This window comes from Lathamus discolor, chromosome 21 (assembly GCF_037157495.1).
Source record: "Lathamus discolor isolate bLatDis1 chromosome 21, bLatDis1.hap1, whole genome shotgun sequence".
Taxonomy (NCBI): domain Eukaryota; kingdom Metazoa; phylum Chordata; class Aves; order Psittaciformes; family Psittacidae; genus Lathamus; species Lathamus discolor.
In genome coordinates, this window is record NC_088904.1 from 3,647,632 (window position 1) to 3,665,788 (window position 18,157).

At 52.1% G+C, this 18,157-nt stretch overlaps 1 protein-coding gene and 1 long non-coding RNA gene across 8 annotated transcripts in view; one reads left to right on the forward strand and one right to left on the reverse strand.

The window, feature by feature from the left end:
• SBNO2 (strawberry notch homolog 2) overlaps window positions 1-18,157 on the reverse strand; it is a 50,881-nt gene that overhangs the window by 20,305 nt on the left and 12,419 nt on the right. For 4 of the 7 annotated variants that reach the window (XM_065658910.1, XM_065658908.1, XM_065658911.1 and 1 more), the window contains exons 4-5: window positions 13,837-13,960; window positions 2,196-2,360 (exon numbers count right to left, since the gene is read on the reverse strand). In XM_065658910.1, coding sequence (XP_065514982.1) covers window positions 2,196-2,360; window positions 13,837-13,960 — 289 coding nt within the window. Of the gene's footprint in view, window positions 1-2,195; window positions 2,361-7,491; window positions 7,786-13,836; window positions 13,961-14,331; window positions 14,844-18,157 lie in introns of those variants that run through there. The other 3 variants (XM_065658907.1, XM_065658906.1, XM_065658912.1) reach the window with 2 other exon arrangements.
• On the forward strand, window positions 12,965-13,702 carry LOC136003354 (uncharacterized). The gene is made up of 2 exons (XR_010608074.1): window positions 12,965-13,043; window positions 13,124-13,702. It is a non-coding gene; the product is annotated as an uncharacterized LOC136003354 (long non-coding RNA).

Below are 18,157 nucleotides of genomic sequence, written 5' to 3' on the forward strand. Positions count from 1 at the left end.
CTATTCCGAAACCAAAATCCCTGCCATCTGATGGGGAATTGTGGCAGTGTAAGAATGTGGGGAGGGGTGGGAAAGGTTATCTAAATGGCTTGTATATTGGGGCAGGACATCAGCAAAGTCTCCATCCTTTTAAAGCAAGGAACCTTCCCTTTGGCACTGCCTTAAGCTTTTGCACAGATCATGCGTTTGCCTCCATCAACAAGAGAAAAAGCGTGTTTGAAATTCAGGCACTAAAACCATTGCTCCTCCTGAGTCAGCCTCACAATGCACTTACCTGGTGGCCCGGGAGTTGCAAAACTGACACGGACACCTCCTGACTAGGATGTGCTGAACTGACACCTCGTCAGGAAACATCCAACCCAGGAGAACAAAAACCACCACCGAGAGAGCAACCAACACCCCGGCCCAGCCACCTCTGCATTCACAACCCACAGATAAGACAACGTTTAAAATAGCTGGAGATGCTTTGCAACAGGAAGTGCTTTGTAAATGGAATTCCAAGGAGTTAATTGGCCTTATCTGAACCTGCAGGACAAGGGGCAAAGGAGGATGTGGAGAACAACATGCAGAGGCCGGAGATGCGCCGCTGCCCCCGCCAGCCACGTAGCCTCACACTTAGATGACACGTTTGCTCCTCACTCACATTCTTTACGCTGGGTTTAGAACAGCTTTTCCCTTGTAAGGCTTTTTGCTGCATGCTCTGCGGATACAAAGCTACAAGCTCCTGCAGTGACACAGGCTACTGTGTAAAACCCCAATAACAACAGGAGACAACAACACGCCTGCTCTGGGCTGGGGGATGATCTGGCTTTTAGCTTTCTGAAGCCAGTTTACAAGCCTGTGATGTCTTCAGCCACTGCTTTGATTCAAACAGCTCAGCTCTCTCCCTGCTGCCTCAGACTTCAAGTTCCAACTGGTCCAAGGTTACCAGACTGTGTGGATTGCCTGTGCAGCCCTTGCTGCCGGCACAGCAGCACAGCCCTTGATCTCCAGCACAGTTATCCACGGGAAGAGGGGCAGTGGAATTCTCTGCCTCCAACTACAGACACTGCAAAGGTCTATAAAGGTGATCGAATTGCAGGGGTTTCAGCAAGAGCTCACGTGTCCCATCTGAGGATCTGCAGGAATGGCCTCCCAGGAAGTCTAAAGCAGGCAGGAGCTTCCATTTCCCAAGTCCAGGCTAGGACCCTTATCTCCATGCCACACTCCAGCGCCCAACCTGTCACTGAGCCACACGGCAGCAGCACATCGAAGCAGACCTGCTGCCAAGACTCTGCTTTCCCAGCTGTGACGGACAGCCAGCTTGCTTCATGGCAATCCAGTCAGACACACTGCTAACTGCAGAAGGCAGCCTCGAAACACAACAGAACCTCCGAGCACAACAGTGCCTAAAGCACGGCCATGCCAGGTTTGCCCGCTGGGGTATCCATGTGCAATGGTTTTCCCTCACCATCTTCAAAAGAGGATGACCTAGGAAAGGAAAGTGACTGCACTGCTGGGTATTCACTGTGATCCGAGACCCAGAGGTTCAGCAGCTGTGTGACACCAGCTCCACCAGCAACGCGTGGTGACTGACAGCAGGTTGTGCAATGGTGAGTAATCCGTCCCAACAGATGAGGGAAACCAGATGGCAGAGCGGAACCACACGTTGCTGTGGGGCTGCGGGAGATCACAGCCCAGGAACACTCAGATGTAAAAGGTTGCAGGGACTTAAGACTCACAAAGGAAACACCAATGGAGAGTCTCAGGTTGAGACAGAGTTTGGGTTTTAGTCATTGTTACTAAACTATTTGCCATGGAGAATAAACAAGTGGTGGGGACAGTGAAGGACCTGTGTGGTGGGGTTCTTCCTGGAGCCCAGCTCTTCAGCACTGCTCCAGACTGCTCTGGACCTGCTGAATGGTTTAGGATCCATCTTCCTTGCGATACACCTACCTGCCACGGCTGCCAGAACAAAGAGCCAGTGCCTGCACCACACTCCAGAAGAGTGCACGTACCCCTTTGAGGATGTCTGGATCCTCCCCTGCTTCCAGGACACTGAATTATGTGTAATCATCCCTTCCCTCCCGGAGCAAAGCTGGTAACAGTGAGTAGGGAACTGGGCTGGTTTCTCAACTCCTTGCTGCAAACACCATGGGATGAAGCCTGAGGTATTTGGTGTCTGATGGGGAGGATGGAAGAGGAGCTGCCCATACCTCTATTTGGTTCTGCTGCGGCGTGTTTACATCCCATAGTGTTGGCACGTGGTTCAGGCTATCGGCAGACAAGAAGTCCTTCGGATCCGCAATGTCGGAGAGGGAATCCGCAGGTGACGAGAAGAGGGAGTTGTTGTTGGAGAGCTCATTGAGGTACGAAGAATCCTGAAACGGAGACAGGGCCACAGTTAGAGGCGGCAGGATGAGAAGACCACAGAGCTCCTTTCTCACACCTACTCGCCCGGGAAGGTTTAATTTCTTGCAGCTCCTTTCCTTCACGCGCCACAAAGCCTAGAAATTAACTTGTAAATGAGGAGATGCTCTCAGCAGCTGCTTTAAAACCGCGGTTTGCGGGGAAAGAAGGGAAAACAGTGACTGGAGAGAAATGCCCGTGCGTTGACACAACTGACTCACTGTGCACAGCAACGCGCAACGAGGAGCGGAAGAAGGAGGAGTGTTGTCAGTCACCTCGAGCATTGGATTAAAGAAGTCCAAAGTCCTCAGCCTAACACCCAAAGGATCTGAGTACTTCATTCATGCCCAGAAGCCCACGGAGCAGCAGCTACTCCTGGGAATGACACAGCTCTTGAATGGCAATTTATAACACAGCAGTACCTGGAGGCTTTGGACAAACCAAGTCTCCTCCTGGCACAAAGGAGGCTGCAGGAGCTGGTGCCACCTGGGTTTGCACCCAGACAAATCACATCCTCCAGTCCTTTTCCCAAGGGCATGTGCTCCAGCCGGGACAAGAAGAGAACGTGCTCCAGTGAGGAGGAGCAGGCTCTGCCCTGGCTCTTCCCCTGGTGCCTGTGCTGGGATGGTTTACAACGGTTTGATGTGGTGCCAACCCAGTGGTTGGTTTGAGCCACACGGACGTTGGCTCAGAAGGAGCCTTCGATCCCCTCCCTCCCATCTGTTCCTTGTCTGGGTTTTCCGACTGTAAGTGGCAAGAACCAACAGCCAAAAAGCACTTTTTGCTCTGGCACAGGTCACTGCACCCTCCCTGGCTCCCTCACACCACCTCAGCTCTCCTCCCACATCCAATACCGCTTCCAAAGCTTTTCCAAAGCACCAAACCTTTGCTGGTCCCTTCAGAGCACCGAGCTCCCGCTGCAGATGAGCCTCTGGCCCGGAGGGACTGATGGACACAGAGACCCGCAGGGCTCTGGGAGCGCGCAGCAGCGCTGTGGCTCTTCACAGGGCTCAGGTTTGTCAGCAGCCGGCTCCAGCTGGAGCCCACGACCGAGGCAGTGTGACAATAGCACAGCGCCCGAGACGGGGAGGAATCTGCTCATTTCCAGTTAAGGGCCAATTGCTGACTGCAAGGCAGAAAGGCAGCCAAAGGTCTTTAAAAGTCACTTAGCCCTGCCTGACCCCCGATCATAGCACAGTTAGGGCTGGAAAGGACCTTAAAACCAACACCTCGAGCCTGCCCCTACTGTTCCAAAGGGCTTCAGGCCACGAGCTGGGTCAGACCCCCCCAACTGTTCCCAGGTTGCAGTATTTCAAACCATCGGGACACATCCCCTTCGCCTTCTTCCCACATCAGCCTCATCTGGCACCCAAGGCAGTCTCTGCTCCGGAGCCATAGGTGCAGGAGCACCAAGGCACCGAAGGGAAGGTGAGCAGCAATGGGGAGCATGGGCACCGTGTGCCGTCTGGGTTCTTCTCATACCGACCAGGGGGCCCCAAAGGGGATGAGAAAGGGCTGTGGCTGTGCTGCAGGGACACCCTCCTGCCAGCACCGGGCATCCGCTGGCGTGTGACACCCGGCAGCGCTTCACTCTTGGTATTTCTGTGGCTATTTTGGGGTTTCCCAGAAACCAAAGCTTTTCAGAGCCTGCAGCAGACACCCAGACTTATCTCAGAACGAAGGGAGCTCTGGAAACGGGGCTCCGCTTCACACTCATCAAAGCAGGAAAACACTTAGGGAATGATGGTCCTTTTCGGCCACAGCAAGTGCCTTGGGCACCCTGCAGCAACCCGCCTGGCTGCCCCCCACAGCCTGGAGCTGACCCTTGCTGTTCTCCCCAGCCTCAACCCTCCCAGCCTTCTGCTTCTTCCTCTGGACTCATGATTCCATGAACAAGCAGTGCAGGGGTTCGGCAGGCTCCGGACTGTGACCAGGTCACACAGTGCTCAGGAGGGAGAGCAGAGCTCTGCTCCCAACGAGCCCTCAGAGCTCAGCTCGCACGAGGAGCTGCAAGAACGAGTTTCTATTCCTAACAAGTGAGAGGAGACATCATCATCCTTGACTTTCAATCTAGTAGATGAAAGGCATTTGTGATAATCTGCATGCTGAGAGGAGAAGCGTGTTCTTCCTCTCTCAAGGACAGGCAGGCCTGGGAGGTAGCACGCTACAGACAAGAAAGAGCTAAAGCAAAGGCTGGAGCTGCAAGGCAAACCCAGCAGGGCTCAGGCTGGGAGTTTTCTGGTCTTTTCATGATAAAAAGCTCTGTTACATGGACCCATTCCAGCGTTTAACTGAGGGCATCTGACTCAAGGGCTTCACCCTCAGGGATATGGCAGCAGCATCTTGAGGTCTCGCATCCCACCCAGCCTCGTCGCTGTGCGCTGAGTTTATCCATCTGCATATACTGCACAGTAGGGTCCCAAAGACAGGAAAGTGCGTGGCTGGAATAGCCATGAGAGCTCTGAAACACAGCCCGAGGCACCCAGTAACCACCCAGCCTTCAGGCCCCTATGAAGGCTCCAGCCCCACCACTGCTCCCCCTGCTCAGGGGCAACTATGGGAAGAGGAAATGGGAAGAGCAATGGGAAGAGGAAATCAGCCTCCAAGACACAAACTTTCAGCATCCCATTTGTTTTATGTAATTATATTACTGCAGGAGCACTCAAACCAGTAACGTGTTAGATCCACCCATAAAGAGCTGCGGGCACAACCCCAGCGGGTGAGCCCAGCCTGTCCACTGAACGTGGTGTAATTATTTAATCCCAGGCCATGCTGATAACTATAACCTGTGCCATAAACCACACCTTCACTAATTACTTCCCTGCTTTATAGGGAGCAAACGGGAGCAGCTCCCTGTCTCCTCAAGGGAAAGGATCATTCCCTAAACCATCCCAAAAGAACAGCAAGCGAGAGGATGCCTCTTCTCAGTGGGATGAAGGCTCTGCCAGACCCACCAATACTCTGGCTACTGCTGACCCCAGCCAAAAGGTGCTGAGCCCAACACAGGCAGAAGCAGCTGAAAAAGAAGATGGCAGCGTTAGGGGTAGGAGAGATGGTCCCAGAAACCATGAGGAGTGAAGAGGTTGGAGGTGCAGCACGGAAGGGGCGATGAGCTGAGCAGAGATGCTGCGGAGCCAGACATGGAGAAGCTGCTCAGTGGCCACCAGTCCCACTGCAGGAGCTGAAGCCGGTTACACTGTCCCTGGTTAAGGCTGAATAAGAACTTGTAGAGTTTCTCCCTGGGAACCAGAGGGGTTCACAGCAACAGCACTGATTTTATGTTTCAGTGGATGCTGAATTTCTGCAGCAGATGGAGGTTATCCCACAGGGCAGGATCTTTATTTCAAATGCCACCCTGCATCTGCATGACAAAACTCATTGGAATGAGGTTGATTGATCTGGGGCAGGGGTGTGTTTCAGATTTTGGTTGGGTTTCTTTTCCTGCAAGCTGCTCTAAGGTCTCCCCTTAAGGAGCTTTGTCTTCTCCAGGCTGCCCCAGCCCAGCTCTCTCAGCCTGGCTCCAGAGCAGAGCTGCTCCAGCCCTCGCAGCATCTCTGTACCTGCTCCATGTCTGTGCTGTGGGCTCTGGAGCTGGACGTGGTGCTCCGGAGGGGGGGTCCCAGCGGAGCACAGCTCACCACCAGTCAATGCCACCACAGCACCCAGGATTTCTATCACTATCCCAAACCAGGAAAGTTTTCAAACCCAAGAGTTAACTCTCTAATAAAGACCAGAGGAAAATCAGGGCAAACCAAGGCAAAGCGTTCATGCAGCAATCCCAGGCACTGGCAACAGCTCAGAGCCTGCAGTCAGAACAAAGTCTTTGTTAAAAATAATGAAGGAACAGGTGAGGTCTAAATGCAGAAGGAGTGTGTGCCCTGGAAGTATTTCTGGCCATGGAGCCATCAGTCCACATGGTTTATTTGCTCACAATCTGGACACGGAGGAACCAACTCCTCCTGCACAGCAGCTACAGACTGCTCCACTACCCAGCACACAGTTGATAGGGGCTTAAAACTATAGATATACACACATATAGCTATAAAACTATATATACACACTATATAAAATGCATATATATTTTTTATATGTGTGTGTGTATGGTTTTATATATAAAACCATCTATACACACATGTATATAAAACTATGTAATGCATGTATATAAAACTATATACACACACACACATACAAGCAGGCAGACATACACATCCATGAACAAGCTGCACTGATACATCCATGAACAAAGTGCAGCAATACATCCATGAACAAAGTGCACTGATACATCCATGAACAAACTGCAGATACATCCATGAACAAAGCGCACCAATACATCCATGAACAAGCTGCACCCATACATCCAGGAACAAAGTGCACTCATACATCCATGAACAAAGTGCACTCATACATCCATGAGCAAAGTGCACCCATACATCCATGAACAAAGTGCACCCATACATCCATGAACAAAGTGCACCCATACATCCATGAACAAAGTGCACCCATACATCCAGGAACAAAGTGCACTCATACATCCATGAGCAAAGTGCACTCATACATCCATGAGCAAAGTGCACCCATACATCCATGAACAAAGTGCACCCATACATCCATGAACAAGCTGCACTGATACATCCATGAACAAACTGCATTGCCAGACGAGAGATTTGGTGTCCCAACAATCCCAGCTTCAACAAACGATGTTTCAGGCAAGACAGAATCAAGAACTTCCAGCTGGGAGCAGCTGATCCCTAAAGAAAACCTCTTAGGTGCCAACCCCCTGAGTCTTTCTAAACACGGGGCAATAACTCGCAGCCCGGAGGCTCCGTGCTCAGCCTGGCAAATGCTCCATCACCGCCCTGAACCCAGCATCTGGTCTGAAACTCCCCAAAGCTCCATAACCACAGCTCCTTCTCCTCCGAGTCTCACCCAGTTCCACCCGACAGGAGCGGGCTCTGAGGAAGGCACCTTCCAGCAAAGCACAGATCTCCTGCTCTCTGCTTTGTCACCCCCAAACCTCTGCTGCCACCCTGAGAATCCTGGACAATGGAACAAATCCCATGAGGAATGCCGAGGAGGACAATAAAGAGAAAACTCAGGTGTTACCTTGTAGAGAGATGGGAACTTCAGCCAGAACTGCATCTGGGACATTTTAAAGCAGCATTCAGTGCGCTGGCAGCAGAGCAGGACGTGGAGGGAGCAGCAAGGCGAGACTTTGCAGCAGAGAAGGGAGCAAGGTCCTCACTCATGACCGCGGCAGCAGCCAGGGAAGGAGCTCCTCAAGGGTTTGTAAGAGTTCCCATGCAGAAGCAAGGAGCGCAAACGGAGGAGCAGAGGAGAGCCATGGAGCGGCCCCTGCGCCCGGGAGATTTGCATGCAGTGGTTAGTCACGAAGGAGAGTGCTCGTACTTCCTCTAAGCACAGGGCTGACTTTCAGGAAATGATGCCTGCTTGGTAAGTCAGGGAAATTACTGGCAATGCGAGGAGAATTACTGTATGTGGTGTAATGCAACCACAGAGACACTGTAAACAAAGCTCAGCTCCACAGCAGCGCGATCCAGGCAGGAATCTGGCTCCCTATGGAACACCCTGACCCCCCTTCCCCTTGCCCAGCCAGGTCCTGCCCTGAGCCTGGGGTAAGGAATTAAGAGCATGAAGTGTTCACAAGGTGGGTTCTATCCCCCCCACCCCATGTGCTGCTTTTGTCTCCAGTATCCACCCCACCCCAAATACTGTAATTAGGAAAAGGAGCAGCTATTTTCTTCCTTCTTTTCTAGACCGCTGCTATCCCTCAGCATCCAGGAATGTCTCTGTTTCCCAAGGCTTTCCCTTTTAACGGGCTTGGTAACAGAAATAAGCAACATTTCTGCTCGGGGAGAGGAAAAAGGCACAAAAAAAAGGACATTTGAGAGGGATCTGGTCATCACAAGCTTAAGGAAAATCTGCTCCAACCAGCCTGGGCTGATGGAGAAGTGGCTTTGCCAAGGCATCCACTGTGCTGCAGAGCCACGTGAGAGCTGCTGCTTGCTTTGGGAGCATGAGGTTCCTGTTTGTGTCTTCCCAGTACCACTGCTGGGCTCTGGATGGGGTTTCATCCCCACCAGCTCCCACGGGCTCGGCTGCTGCAGCTGGGACCGGAGCTGGACCCTGCACTGCTCCATGTCTGGAAGCACAGCTTTGGCAACGCTCCCTGTGCTACTGGAGCAGGGCAGGGAGGGGGACCCAGCCTGGCCAGGAAACCAGCAGAGCCCCAGCCCAGCAGATGCTGGGGGACACGGAGAGGAGCTCCGGCTCCGAGTCCTTCCATACAGCCATGGCCCGGCTTCAAGGGAAAGGCAGCTCGGGGCTGAGCTGCCATTGCTGATGCAAGTGCTCCCGGGGCCTTGTGCCGAGAAGTGCTGGAAAACCCCACGTTCCAAGGCACTTCCCATAAACCAAAGCATTGGAGTGACAGCAGAGCCCCTACCAGGCCTGCAGGAGGAGAGATGCTTCTTCCCGGGAATGCTGCGAGCGGCCGCTACATGAGTGCTGCTGCAGAAAGCACAGTGGAAACGAAGCATTTGGTGTCTGTGGGCAGCTGGTTTGGGGTGGGGGAAGGCACTGCCTGGGGTTTTAGTGCTGCCTTGATCTGAATTTGATTGCATTGCATTAGCTGGTAGTGCCCTGGAGCTTGGGATCGGTGCTTTAATGATACACGTGAACCTCAGAGACCAAATACATTCCTAAAACACCTTGGTTAGTGACTTGCTGGTTTTGCTCTGTGCCCTGGATCAAACCACCAGCTCTTCCCTGGGACTAACCAAGGGCTATTTATGCAACCCTTAAAGAAGCAGGTGGGTTATTTCCTCTTCTGCTGGTGCACAAAGGGGGCAAAAGGTAGGCAGCAGAACGGGACTGCCAAGAGGAAGCAAGATGTCCTTACAGATAACGGGCTGCTGCACTGATTTTGCAGCACCACAGAAGATAACCCACTGAGAAATCACCATCTGGAATCCTAACACCCTGTTCCCAGCATTCCTGCTCCCCACAATCACTCCATGAACACACGTGCTGATAGACAGGGATGCAGAATTAGTCCAGCATTCACTTTAGTTCGACTTACTGTCAAACCCAGGAAGGTACAAGGAGTTGGATAACTGCTGGGGAAGCTGCACAGCATCTTCTGCCACCTCCTTCCAGGACACTTCCTGAGCACACTGACAGCATGTGCTGAGCTTCCAGGCAGAACCAGATCCCAGTGGTGTGCCTTGGAAAAGTCACTCCAAAAGCAGCTAAAGGGTGGACAAGCACCGGTTATCTGAACACTGCAGCTTGTCCTGACAGGGCTGGGTTTTCCCAGAGGGATGAATGATGGGAGAGCACGTCTTGGACAAGCCATGCCCTCTTCCTCCTGCTCCATGACACCCAGCGGGCTGCAAGGCTTGGCTCTGCTCACCAAGGGGCTCTCACAAGCTGAGGCTGAGTAAACCCTTGCAGTGACCCAGGAGGCAGGGAAAGAAGCACACCTGGAGGCAGCATTCCCATGGGATGCAGCAGTTCCTGTGGTGGTGCTGCTGTGGGAGGACCACTGGTGGTTTAGGCACGTTACGGCCCAGGACACGCAGTGACCACCAGCAGAACTGGTGATGGGGAAAGTCACCCAACCAGACTGACTCAGGCGGACTCTGCTTTGAATTAAAGCAGCTGTTTTAGAGCATCTCCCGGTGGCCTGCTGTTAAATCCTATTACCAGCATTTTTCAGAGCACTCTGGGTTTCAGAGCAACACTTCTCCCGCTTTTGTCAGCTTGATGAAGGGAGGAGGCAGGGAATGATTCTTGCCAAGAGCTCCAGAAGCCATTCCCCATCCTTGCCCTTCCCTTCTCTCCTGCCTGGAGGTGGGCAGCACTGTTTGAAGTCTGCAATGGGGAGAGAATGGAGCCCTCCAGGCCCTGGTACCCCCTTCCCTGGGGCCATGGGCACCCCAGGGGCACACACAAGCCCACGGGTGTCAACACCAACACAACGTGAGCACAGGGGCTGCAGCCAGGGCTTCCTCTCAACACCCCAAGGCCTCACGTGAGCATTGGGCATCTCACCCAAGTCAAGTGTAATTAAAGCAGCCCAAATCCCAGCCCTGGAGTGCAAAACCAAAGAGCATGGAAAGGAACTTGAACAGAAAATGCTTCAAAGGCACCAGAGCCAGTTAACTGCCTCCAAACTGATTTTAATTCCTCTGTTCCCTACGGACGTAACTCCAGGACAGCAATAGGAAGTTCCAGGATATTTCTTATTCCAGGAACCTCTTCATTTCAGGCAGAACCAAGTCTTTCATAGAATTTAATAACTGCTGCATTGATTTGTCTTAAATCACCCCAGCTCTGGGCACTGAAGCACTTTGAGAAATGAATACTTTTTAAAGAGGAGGTTAATTTCCTCCTCCCCCTTTAACAAGAAACACGAACAGGAGACTGCAGGGGGCTGGGAGGGAGAAAAGGGTTGGTTTATGATTAACAGGAGTGCTCAAGAGCCCCCCACAAGCAGATCAAACAAGGCTGTAACTGCATCTTTATAGCATTACTGCAAATGACTTTACCCACAAGCAGCCAATTCCTCCCTCTCCCACAAGCAAAATCAGTGGGGACTGACCTTCCTGCAGCCCAAGCACCACTCGGGTTTTAAGAGGGGTACCCCAAGTGTTCATACATTGAGCTACTTCCCTGGGTAGGAAAGGGGGGAGCTTGTGCCAAGCCCTCACAGGCGAGTCTGCACCTTCCACACTCAGCAGGAGCCCACCTCAGAAAGGTCAGGGTTATGTTCCAGTGGGACCTGGGCAAGTGGAGTCAGCATCCAGAAAAGCCCAGTTCTGGAGCCCAGGGAGCAAGCTAAGTAAGGCAAAGGCAAACACAGATGATCAGAAACAGGCAGGCTGGGTTTAGGTAAGGAAAGGCTCAAAGGAAACAGGCAGTCCTGTGCTTTAAGTGATTATCAACAGGGCAGACCAGTGAAGTTGAAAGAAAAACCCGTGGTGGCCAAGAGCAGCAAGGACTGATGGGACAGGGATGCTTTTCCAGAACATGCTGCTCTGCTGTCACGATAAGGCCCTGGGGACAGACACAACAGAGGCCAAAGTGTTTAGTGTCTGGCTGTGGCAATGAACAGCTCTCACCATCAGTGACACAGGACAGCATCCGTGCTGACAGGACAAAAAGACCTTTGCAGCAGGTTCACTGCACTGGTTCCAGCTCACCAGCACTGAGACTGGAGGAACGAGCAGCAGAAGGCAATGGAAACCTAAACGTACTTGTCCTCAGGGCTGATTGCTACAGACACGTGTGCAGTCAGGAGACTTCTTCCATAAGGAGATGGCAACAGATAGGGGTGAGACTTTGCCTGAAGACAACAGCTCCCAAGAAACACTCTCAGACCCCATCATGGCCTCATGTAGCTGTTTTCTAAACCTCAGTTTAAGCCACTTGTTTATATAAAGAATGCCAATAGGCCAGCAAGGCTGAATCACCCCAGAGCAATCCAGAACCAAAAGTACTGTGGAGGAAACAAATTCTTAAGTTCACATTAGGCTGCTCTAAGCATGCAAGCGAAGCACCTTGTCCAACATGCAGCGATGCTGCTGTGATACAATTGCCCTCCACCAGACCTGAACGTCTGCAGGGAATGATTCAACTGGGAAGTAATTCCCACTCACAGCATCCTCAGGTCAGCAAAAGCTTTGCACCGAGCTGAGGGTCCAGCTGAGAACCTTGGAGATGAAACACATTGAAGATGGGGGAGCAATGCCAGTGCTGGAGGAAACGCAGCACCTTTCCCACCCTCCAAGCCCCAGCGTGCACCAGCAATCCTCTGACCACCAGCAGCAAAGTGCTCACTACACAAATAGCTCAGAATCCTCAGGCATTTGCTCTTCAGACCTTTAAAACCCTTCTTTGGTAATCCTTAAGAAGCTCTTGAAGGGCACAAACTGCCCAGAGGCCAGGCTGGAGCCCTGCTGCAGGGAGGCTCTGGGGATGCGGAGCTCAGGGCTCGCACTCAGATTGCACACAGGATCACGAAGCATCACTCTAGCTCAGTGACACCTCCAGCACCTTCCTTTGCTCCCCTCCAGGCAGCAGGCAGAACCCAGCACGGGCAGGCTGTGCTGATCCACACAGGGCTGCAAGATCCCGGCACTGGCCAACTATCCCAGATGGGATTTGGGGATCTGAGCAAAGGGAATAGTCCGTGCTGGTGTACGAAGGCAGCACAAGTCCTCACATAAGCACCCGATGTACTCGCCCACTCAGTGACCACAGGTTTAATCAAGACTCTCTTCCCAAACCACGCAGCAAACTCCCCAAGTCCTCTCTTTGGTGTCATTCCTCTGTTTGGTGTGGTCTTAACAGCACAAAGTCTGCCAGGCCCTGCCACTCCTCCCACTGTGCTAGGCAAGGGTAAAAAGACAGGTACTTTCCGACACTGTCACCTAGAAAGATGTCACCTTCCAAGTGTGCCCACAGCTTCCAAGTGGCACGTTTCGGCTTTCCAGGCAGATGGTTAATATTTAACACTCTGGCATCTGGGACAGCAAGAAATCAGTAAAGTGGAAAACAATGCTGAAGCAAGGGAGGGAAGACCTCCAGGAGAGTGGCACAAGAATGATTTCTTCTTCTGGCAACTACTGGAGGTCAGTTACGCCTGGTTTTCCTCAGAGCCCTCCTGCTCTTTGGTCACCCAGCTCACACAAAGAATCTCCTTTCCTCAAAGAACCTCCCCAAATCTGCTCTTCCAAGCTGGCTGAGATCGAGTCCCACGACGCAGCAGGGGAAGGGAGCTGACGGACCACTCAGCTACTCTCTAAACTGGAGAGGCATCAGTTTGATGGAGGGACCACTCGGTGGATAAAGAACCGGCTGGATGGCTGCATGCAAAGAGTTGTGGTCAATGGCTCAATGTCCGGCTGGAGGCCAGTAACGAGTGGTGTTCCTCAGGGATCGGTGTTGGGACCGGTCTTGTTCAACATCTTTGTCAGCAACATGGACAGTGGGACTGAGCGCGTCAACAGACAGCTTCTGAACTGCTGTTGTCAGAGCATCTGTCCCAGCTGCACACAACTCCTATCAGGTGCTGGGTTTACAAGCATAGAATTCCAGACTGGGTTGGAAAGGACCTTAAGATCATCCAGTTCCAACCCCTGCCATGGGCAGGGACACCTCACACTAGACCATGTCCCCAAAGACTCAGTCCAACCTGGCCTTGAACTGTGCCAGGGATGGAGCATTCACCACTTCTCTGGGCAGACACGAGCCTCACCACCCTCACAGTAAAGAACTTCCTTACATCCAACCTGACCTTTGCTTGTTTCTGTTTAAAACCATCACCCCTTGTCCTATCCTTTCCCCTCGATGTGGCAATACTGAAACCCAAACCCATCACCACGAAGCACCATCCTCCCCCAGAGCCATCAGCTCTGCACTTACCTGAGGAAAGTCACCATTTTTTGGTAAGAAGTCCGTGGGGTCCACAGATGCATAGTTTGTATCCAAGAATTGGGGTCTGCTGATGGAATTCATATAAAAATCGTGATGGGAATTAAAATATTGCCTGGAAGGAAATGGGAAAAGCAGTTATTTCCTGGCAGTCCTGAGTATCTCTCAGGTTGCTTCAGACTCCATCACCACTGGTGATGCTGCAGCTATGGGATGACCCGTAGTAACTGAACAGGTAAGAATGGTCTGCAGGACTAAATAACATCTCAGTCTGGCAACAAAGCAGAACTGAAGCCACTACTCGAGGAGAAGCATCAAGTGCCACAGAGACATCACACCCCAACACCAGTTTGGGCCGTAAAAGCAAAAGAGCCATGGAGAGGAACCCCCCACCACATGCCCCGATGGAGGTTTGCTGCTCTCAGAGATAGAAGTGGAGGGGTTATGGACAGGCAGCCCCACAGAGCACCACAGAAGAGATTGTACCCCTGTACAAAGCCAGATCTCTGCGAGCTGAAGAGTGAGTAAAGCAAAGGTCTTCCCAGTGCTCCCTGATGGGCCGGGCACATGCCCCAGCACCGGCTGCTTCCCGGCAGAGAGGGGCAGAGCTTCAGAAGAGCAGACGATTCCCTTCCCGGTCCCAGCAGCAGCCTCTGGCCCGTGGGCCCGTTGTCTGGCTTTGCTCTCGCAGTCACCAGCTCTTTCCCTTCCTGCACGAGCACGGAATGTGCTTTGTAATCTTTCCCGTCAGGGCCGTGCCCTCGCGGCGCTTGGGCAATCGCCACCCAACACGTCTGCAGGCTGGAGCCACCAAGGCGCTTCCCACTCGGGAATGCCAGAGCACAGACCCCACAGCACGGAGCTGCCCCGGCGCCGAGGGAAGCAAGAACCAAGATGTAAGAGGAAACGCTCCCTGGAGCGGAGCTGGACACGGACGCGCTGCCATGGAGCAGGTGAAGTGCTGTGTGCGGCTGGCAGCTCATGGACACACCGCAGTTAACAGGGGTTTATGTGCAAACACTGTTCTCTCACTCCACAAAACACATTCTTCCTGCTTTTTCCACTGTTAGAGATAATATCCTCAACACAGAACAGCCCCTTCTTCCCTTCGCCTTTCTCCCTCCTCCCTTTTCCTTTTCCCCTCCTTTTCAGCGCTGCCACAGTTTCACCCACTGCAGTCTGGCACAGGCAGGGCTGCATTTAACAGCCCAGCACTGACCCACGGCTCCTCCTCATCTATTCAGCCAAATGAAAACCCGTGCTGAAACCAATGCATTTACACGCGGGGGAAGGTTTGCTGCAAACGCTGTGGTCCCACCGTGTCTCCTGCAGGAGGATGGAGCTCACGCAGCGCTGAGGAACTATCCAGGGAAGGGGAAAACTATTTTTACCGGAAGAGCAAACGCTGCCTCCGATTTCAGCAGCACCTCGTGCGCTGGCCAAGAGCCAGCTGAGGTAACGGGAAGGAGCCCAAGCCAGCCCCAGCCTCCCTGCCTGCGGAATGACCAGCTCTGCTCTGTTATTTTGCTTCCCTTCATCTCGGGTTTGGAATCGGTGAAGTTGGGATGTGCTTTCTCCTTGCAGCCTGAAGAGCGAGCCAGTAACAACTCAGTGCACCGCTTTAAGATCCTCCTAGGAAAGGGCACGTTTGTCAAAGTCCTTTTAGTGCCTTTGGTGCTGTGCTTTACCTCTCTTTGAGTAAGAGCTTAAAGAGATTGAATTAAACTGCAAAGCTCACAGTAGAGCGTCCTTACTTTGTACAGAAATTGGTCATTCCCTTCAGTTTTCCTGAAACTCACGACTTCCAACAGCAGGACCTGGAGGAACACACTGTGGACAGGCTCTTACAGGGATCCACATCTTGGAGGTGAGCAATGCAACACACATCCCTCCAGGAGCTGGGTCTCCATCCTGTGGTAGGGTGCTGCCCCATGGGCTTCAGACTTGCTGCTCATCCCCACACCCTGTGCTCTGGGGCCACGCTGCAGCTGCACTGGGGACCTCCTGTGGGCATTTTGGGCAGGCTTTATGCTCTGCTGTAGCTCTGGCTGTCTCCCTTCAGAGCCACAAACACCACATCTCAGGCCAGAAGATCAGAGATGAGCTGGGGGGCTCACAGGCTGTCTCAGCACCAGTCTTCTCCCCCACCAACAGACCAAGCTCTCAAAGCCTACTTTCCTTTTCAAGCAGCACTCCATACCTATGTGGAGAAGTGGAAAAGGGCACAAAAAGGGCAAGAAAAGGGGGTTGTGTGTTTTGGACACTGAGGTTTTGGGAATTACCTTTTGGAGGATGCATGACACCAGCTCCACCAGCACAAGCGGACTGACCCTGAAGCAAGGAGTGCTGTGAGGAAGCCCAGCTCTTCAGGGATAACTGCCTTCCCTGCAGGGGACCCAAGCCTCATCTGTGCCCTCAGCAAGGTTTAATACACTTGACATTCCCCAGGTTAAATGTGAAGCAGAGGCGAGCTTTGGTACCTTTTAAAGAAATTCACTAGCATGGAAATTAACTACAGGATAGAAACAGGAAAAACCAGCTTCAGGACAAAGCTGTTGCTATGAGAATAAGCCATGTCCAAACACAGCCACTTCCAAATGAGATTTCTCTGCAAGGATTTAAGAGAAACGCGCACTAACCCCAACGCCATCTGCTCTTTCCTGGTTTCCACATTGCACTGCAATGACAACTCCCTTTCAAATCCCATTTTTTCACTGTTTCCATCACTTTCAGGATTCCTACCTGTAATGCCCTAACCCGAAACCCCCCATAAAGAAGTTTCAGCTGCAATTTTCCAATACAAAAGGACAGACTTTCATTTGTTCTGTGAACGGGAGAGATGGAAAATTTCACCTGAAAGGTGATTTTTACCATTACCAGGATATGAAAAACAGGAAGCCAGAGGTGCAGCCCTGCCTAAATCATTCTCTAGCAAACAATAACTACAATAAGCCTCATTTCCAAATGTAACTCTAGCAAAGTCAACAAGCTGACGTCTGTGTGGAACACGGGCATGTCTTTGCAGGATCAAGGCTATCGCGTTTCCAGCAGCGCTAAGGAGGAGGAAAGTGAGGGGCAAACCCAGAACAAATGGTCAAGGCAAGAACCCAACACAATAGACAAACACAATCCAATCCTGTGGTTCAATACAGCAAACCAGAAACCGTGTTAGAGCTCTCCCGAGGATTCAGCAAGTGTAATTTACAGGAATCACGCTCAAAAAGTACAACCTCTTCCAATCAGAGGCAGCTCAAAGCAGAGATGCTGAACTTAGCTGAGAACTCCTCTCCAGTTCTCACTCTGGGGAGGAACTGGCGAGGCAGAGCTGCGCTCAGCACCTATGGGACAGCTTCTGGGCTACCTCATGTCAGGAGCTGCCCTGTTCCATCCACCCCATCCTTGCCAGCTCGTGCTGCACGCAGAGGAGCAGGCACAAGCAGAGCTAACAGAGACAAACCACATCCCATCGCTCTGAATGGAGAAGCCAGCAGGAACATGGACACTCACGAGGATGGGTCTCTGCTCTTCCACAGAGATGTTAAAATCCCTTTAGGAAGGAAGGTAAACTAAACCCTCAAGCACCTGGAAGCCAGTTATTAGCTTGGGATATCGAGTTCTGTTTCTTTTATTTTTCCTCCCTCCCACCTCTGACCTAAATAAAAACACATCCTGTATATCTGTGCCACTCCCTGTATTCACAGGGAGAGCAAAGCAGCCATGGATCAGCCTCCAAACCTTCTCCCCAACAACCAACACCTCCTAGTCTTAAGAGAGTTCCAACCCAAGTCACTCAATGGTGGCATAAGCATGCTTCATGTTGTCCCAAACATCTCCTGTCATATCCTGCCTTCTGAGCCAGGATGGAGGTTCATTATAAAGGGGAAGAAGAAAGAACAAGGATTACTGTTACACCAAGATCTCTCAAAAATGCTATTTTGGGCACCGAATCTAGAAAAGCTTTTGCACTGAATGTAGAACACACTTGGCTGGTGTCCTTCCCATCAGATAGGGCCACTGCGACGAGGCAGAGGTTATGAAACCCATCACAACTGCACTTCACAGCACTGCACTGCGTACTAGGCAGAAGCCAAGCCCAACTTCTCACGTGGCCCATAGTCATCACCTCACACCTTGTGGGATGAGGTTATCAGTGAAGAACATCAGTTACAACCAGAGGAAGAAGTCACGGCTCTCATGACTGCTGCGTTGTGTGGTTGGGGTTGTGTGTGTGTTTTTGATGTAGTATTTGGTCAGTTTCCACTCACCGACACAGCAAAAGATCTCAGCTTCACCTCGGCCCTAAGCCTGTCCC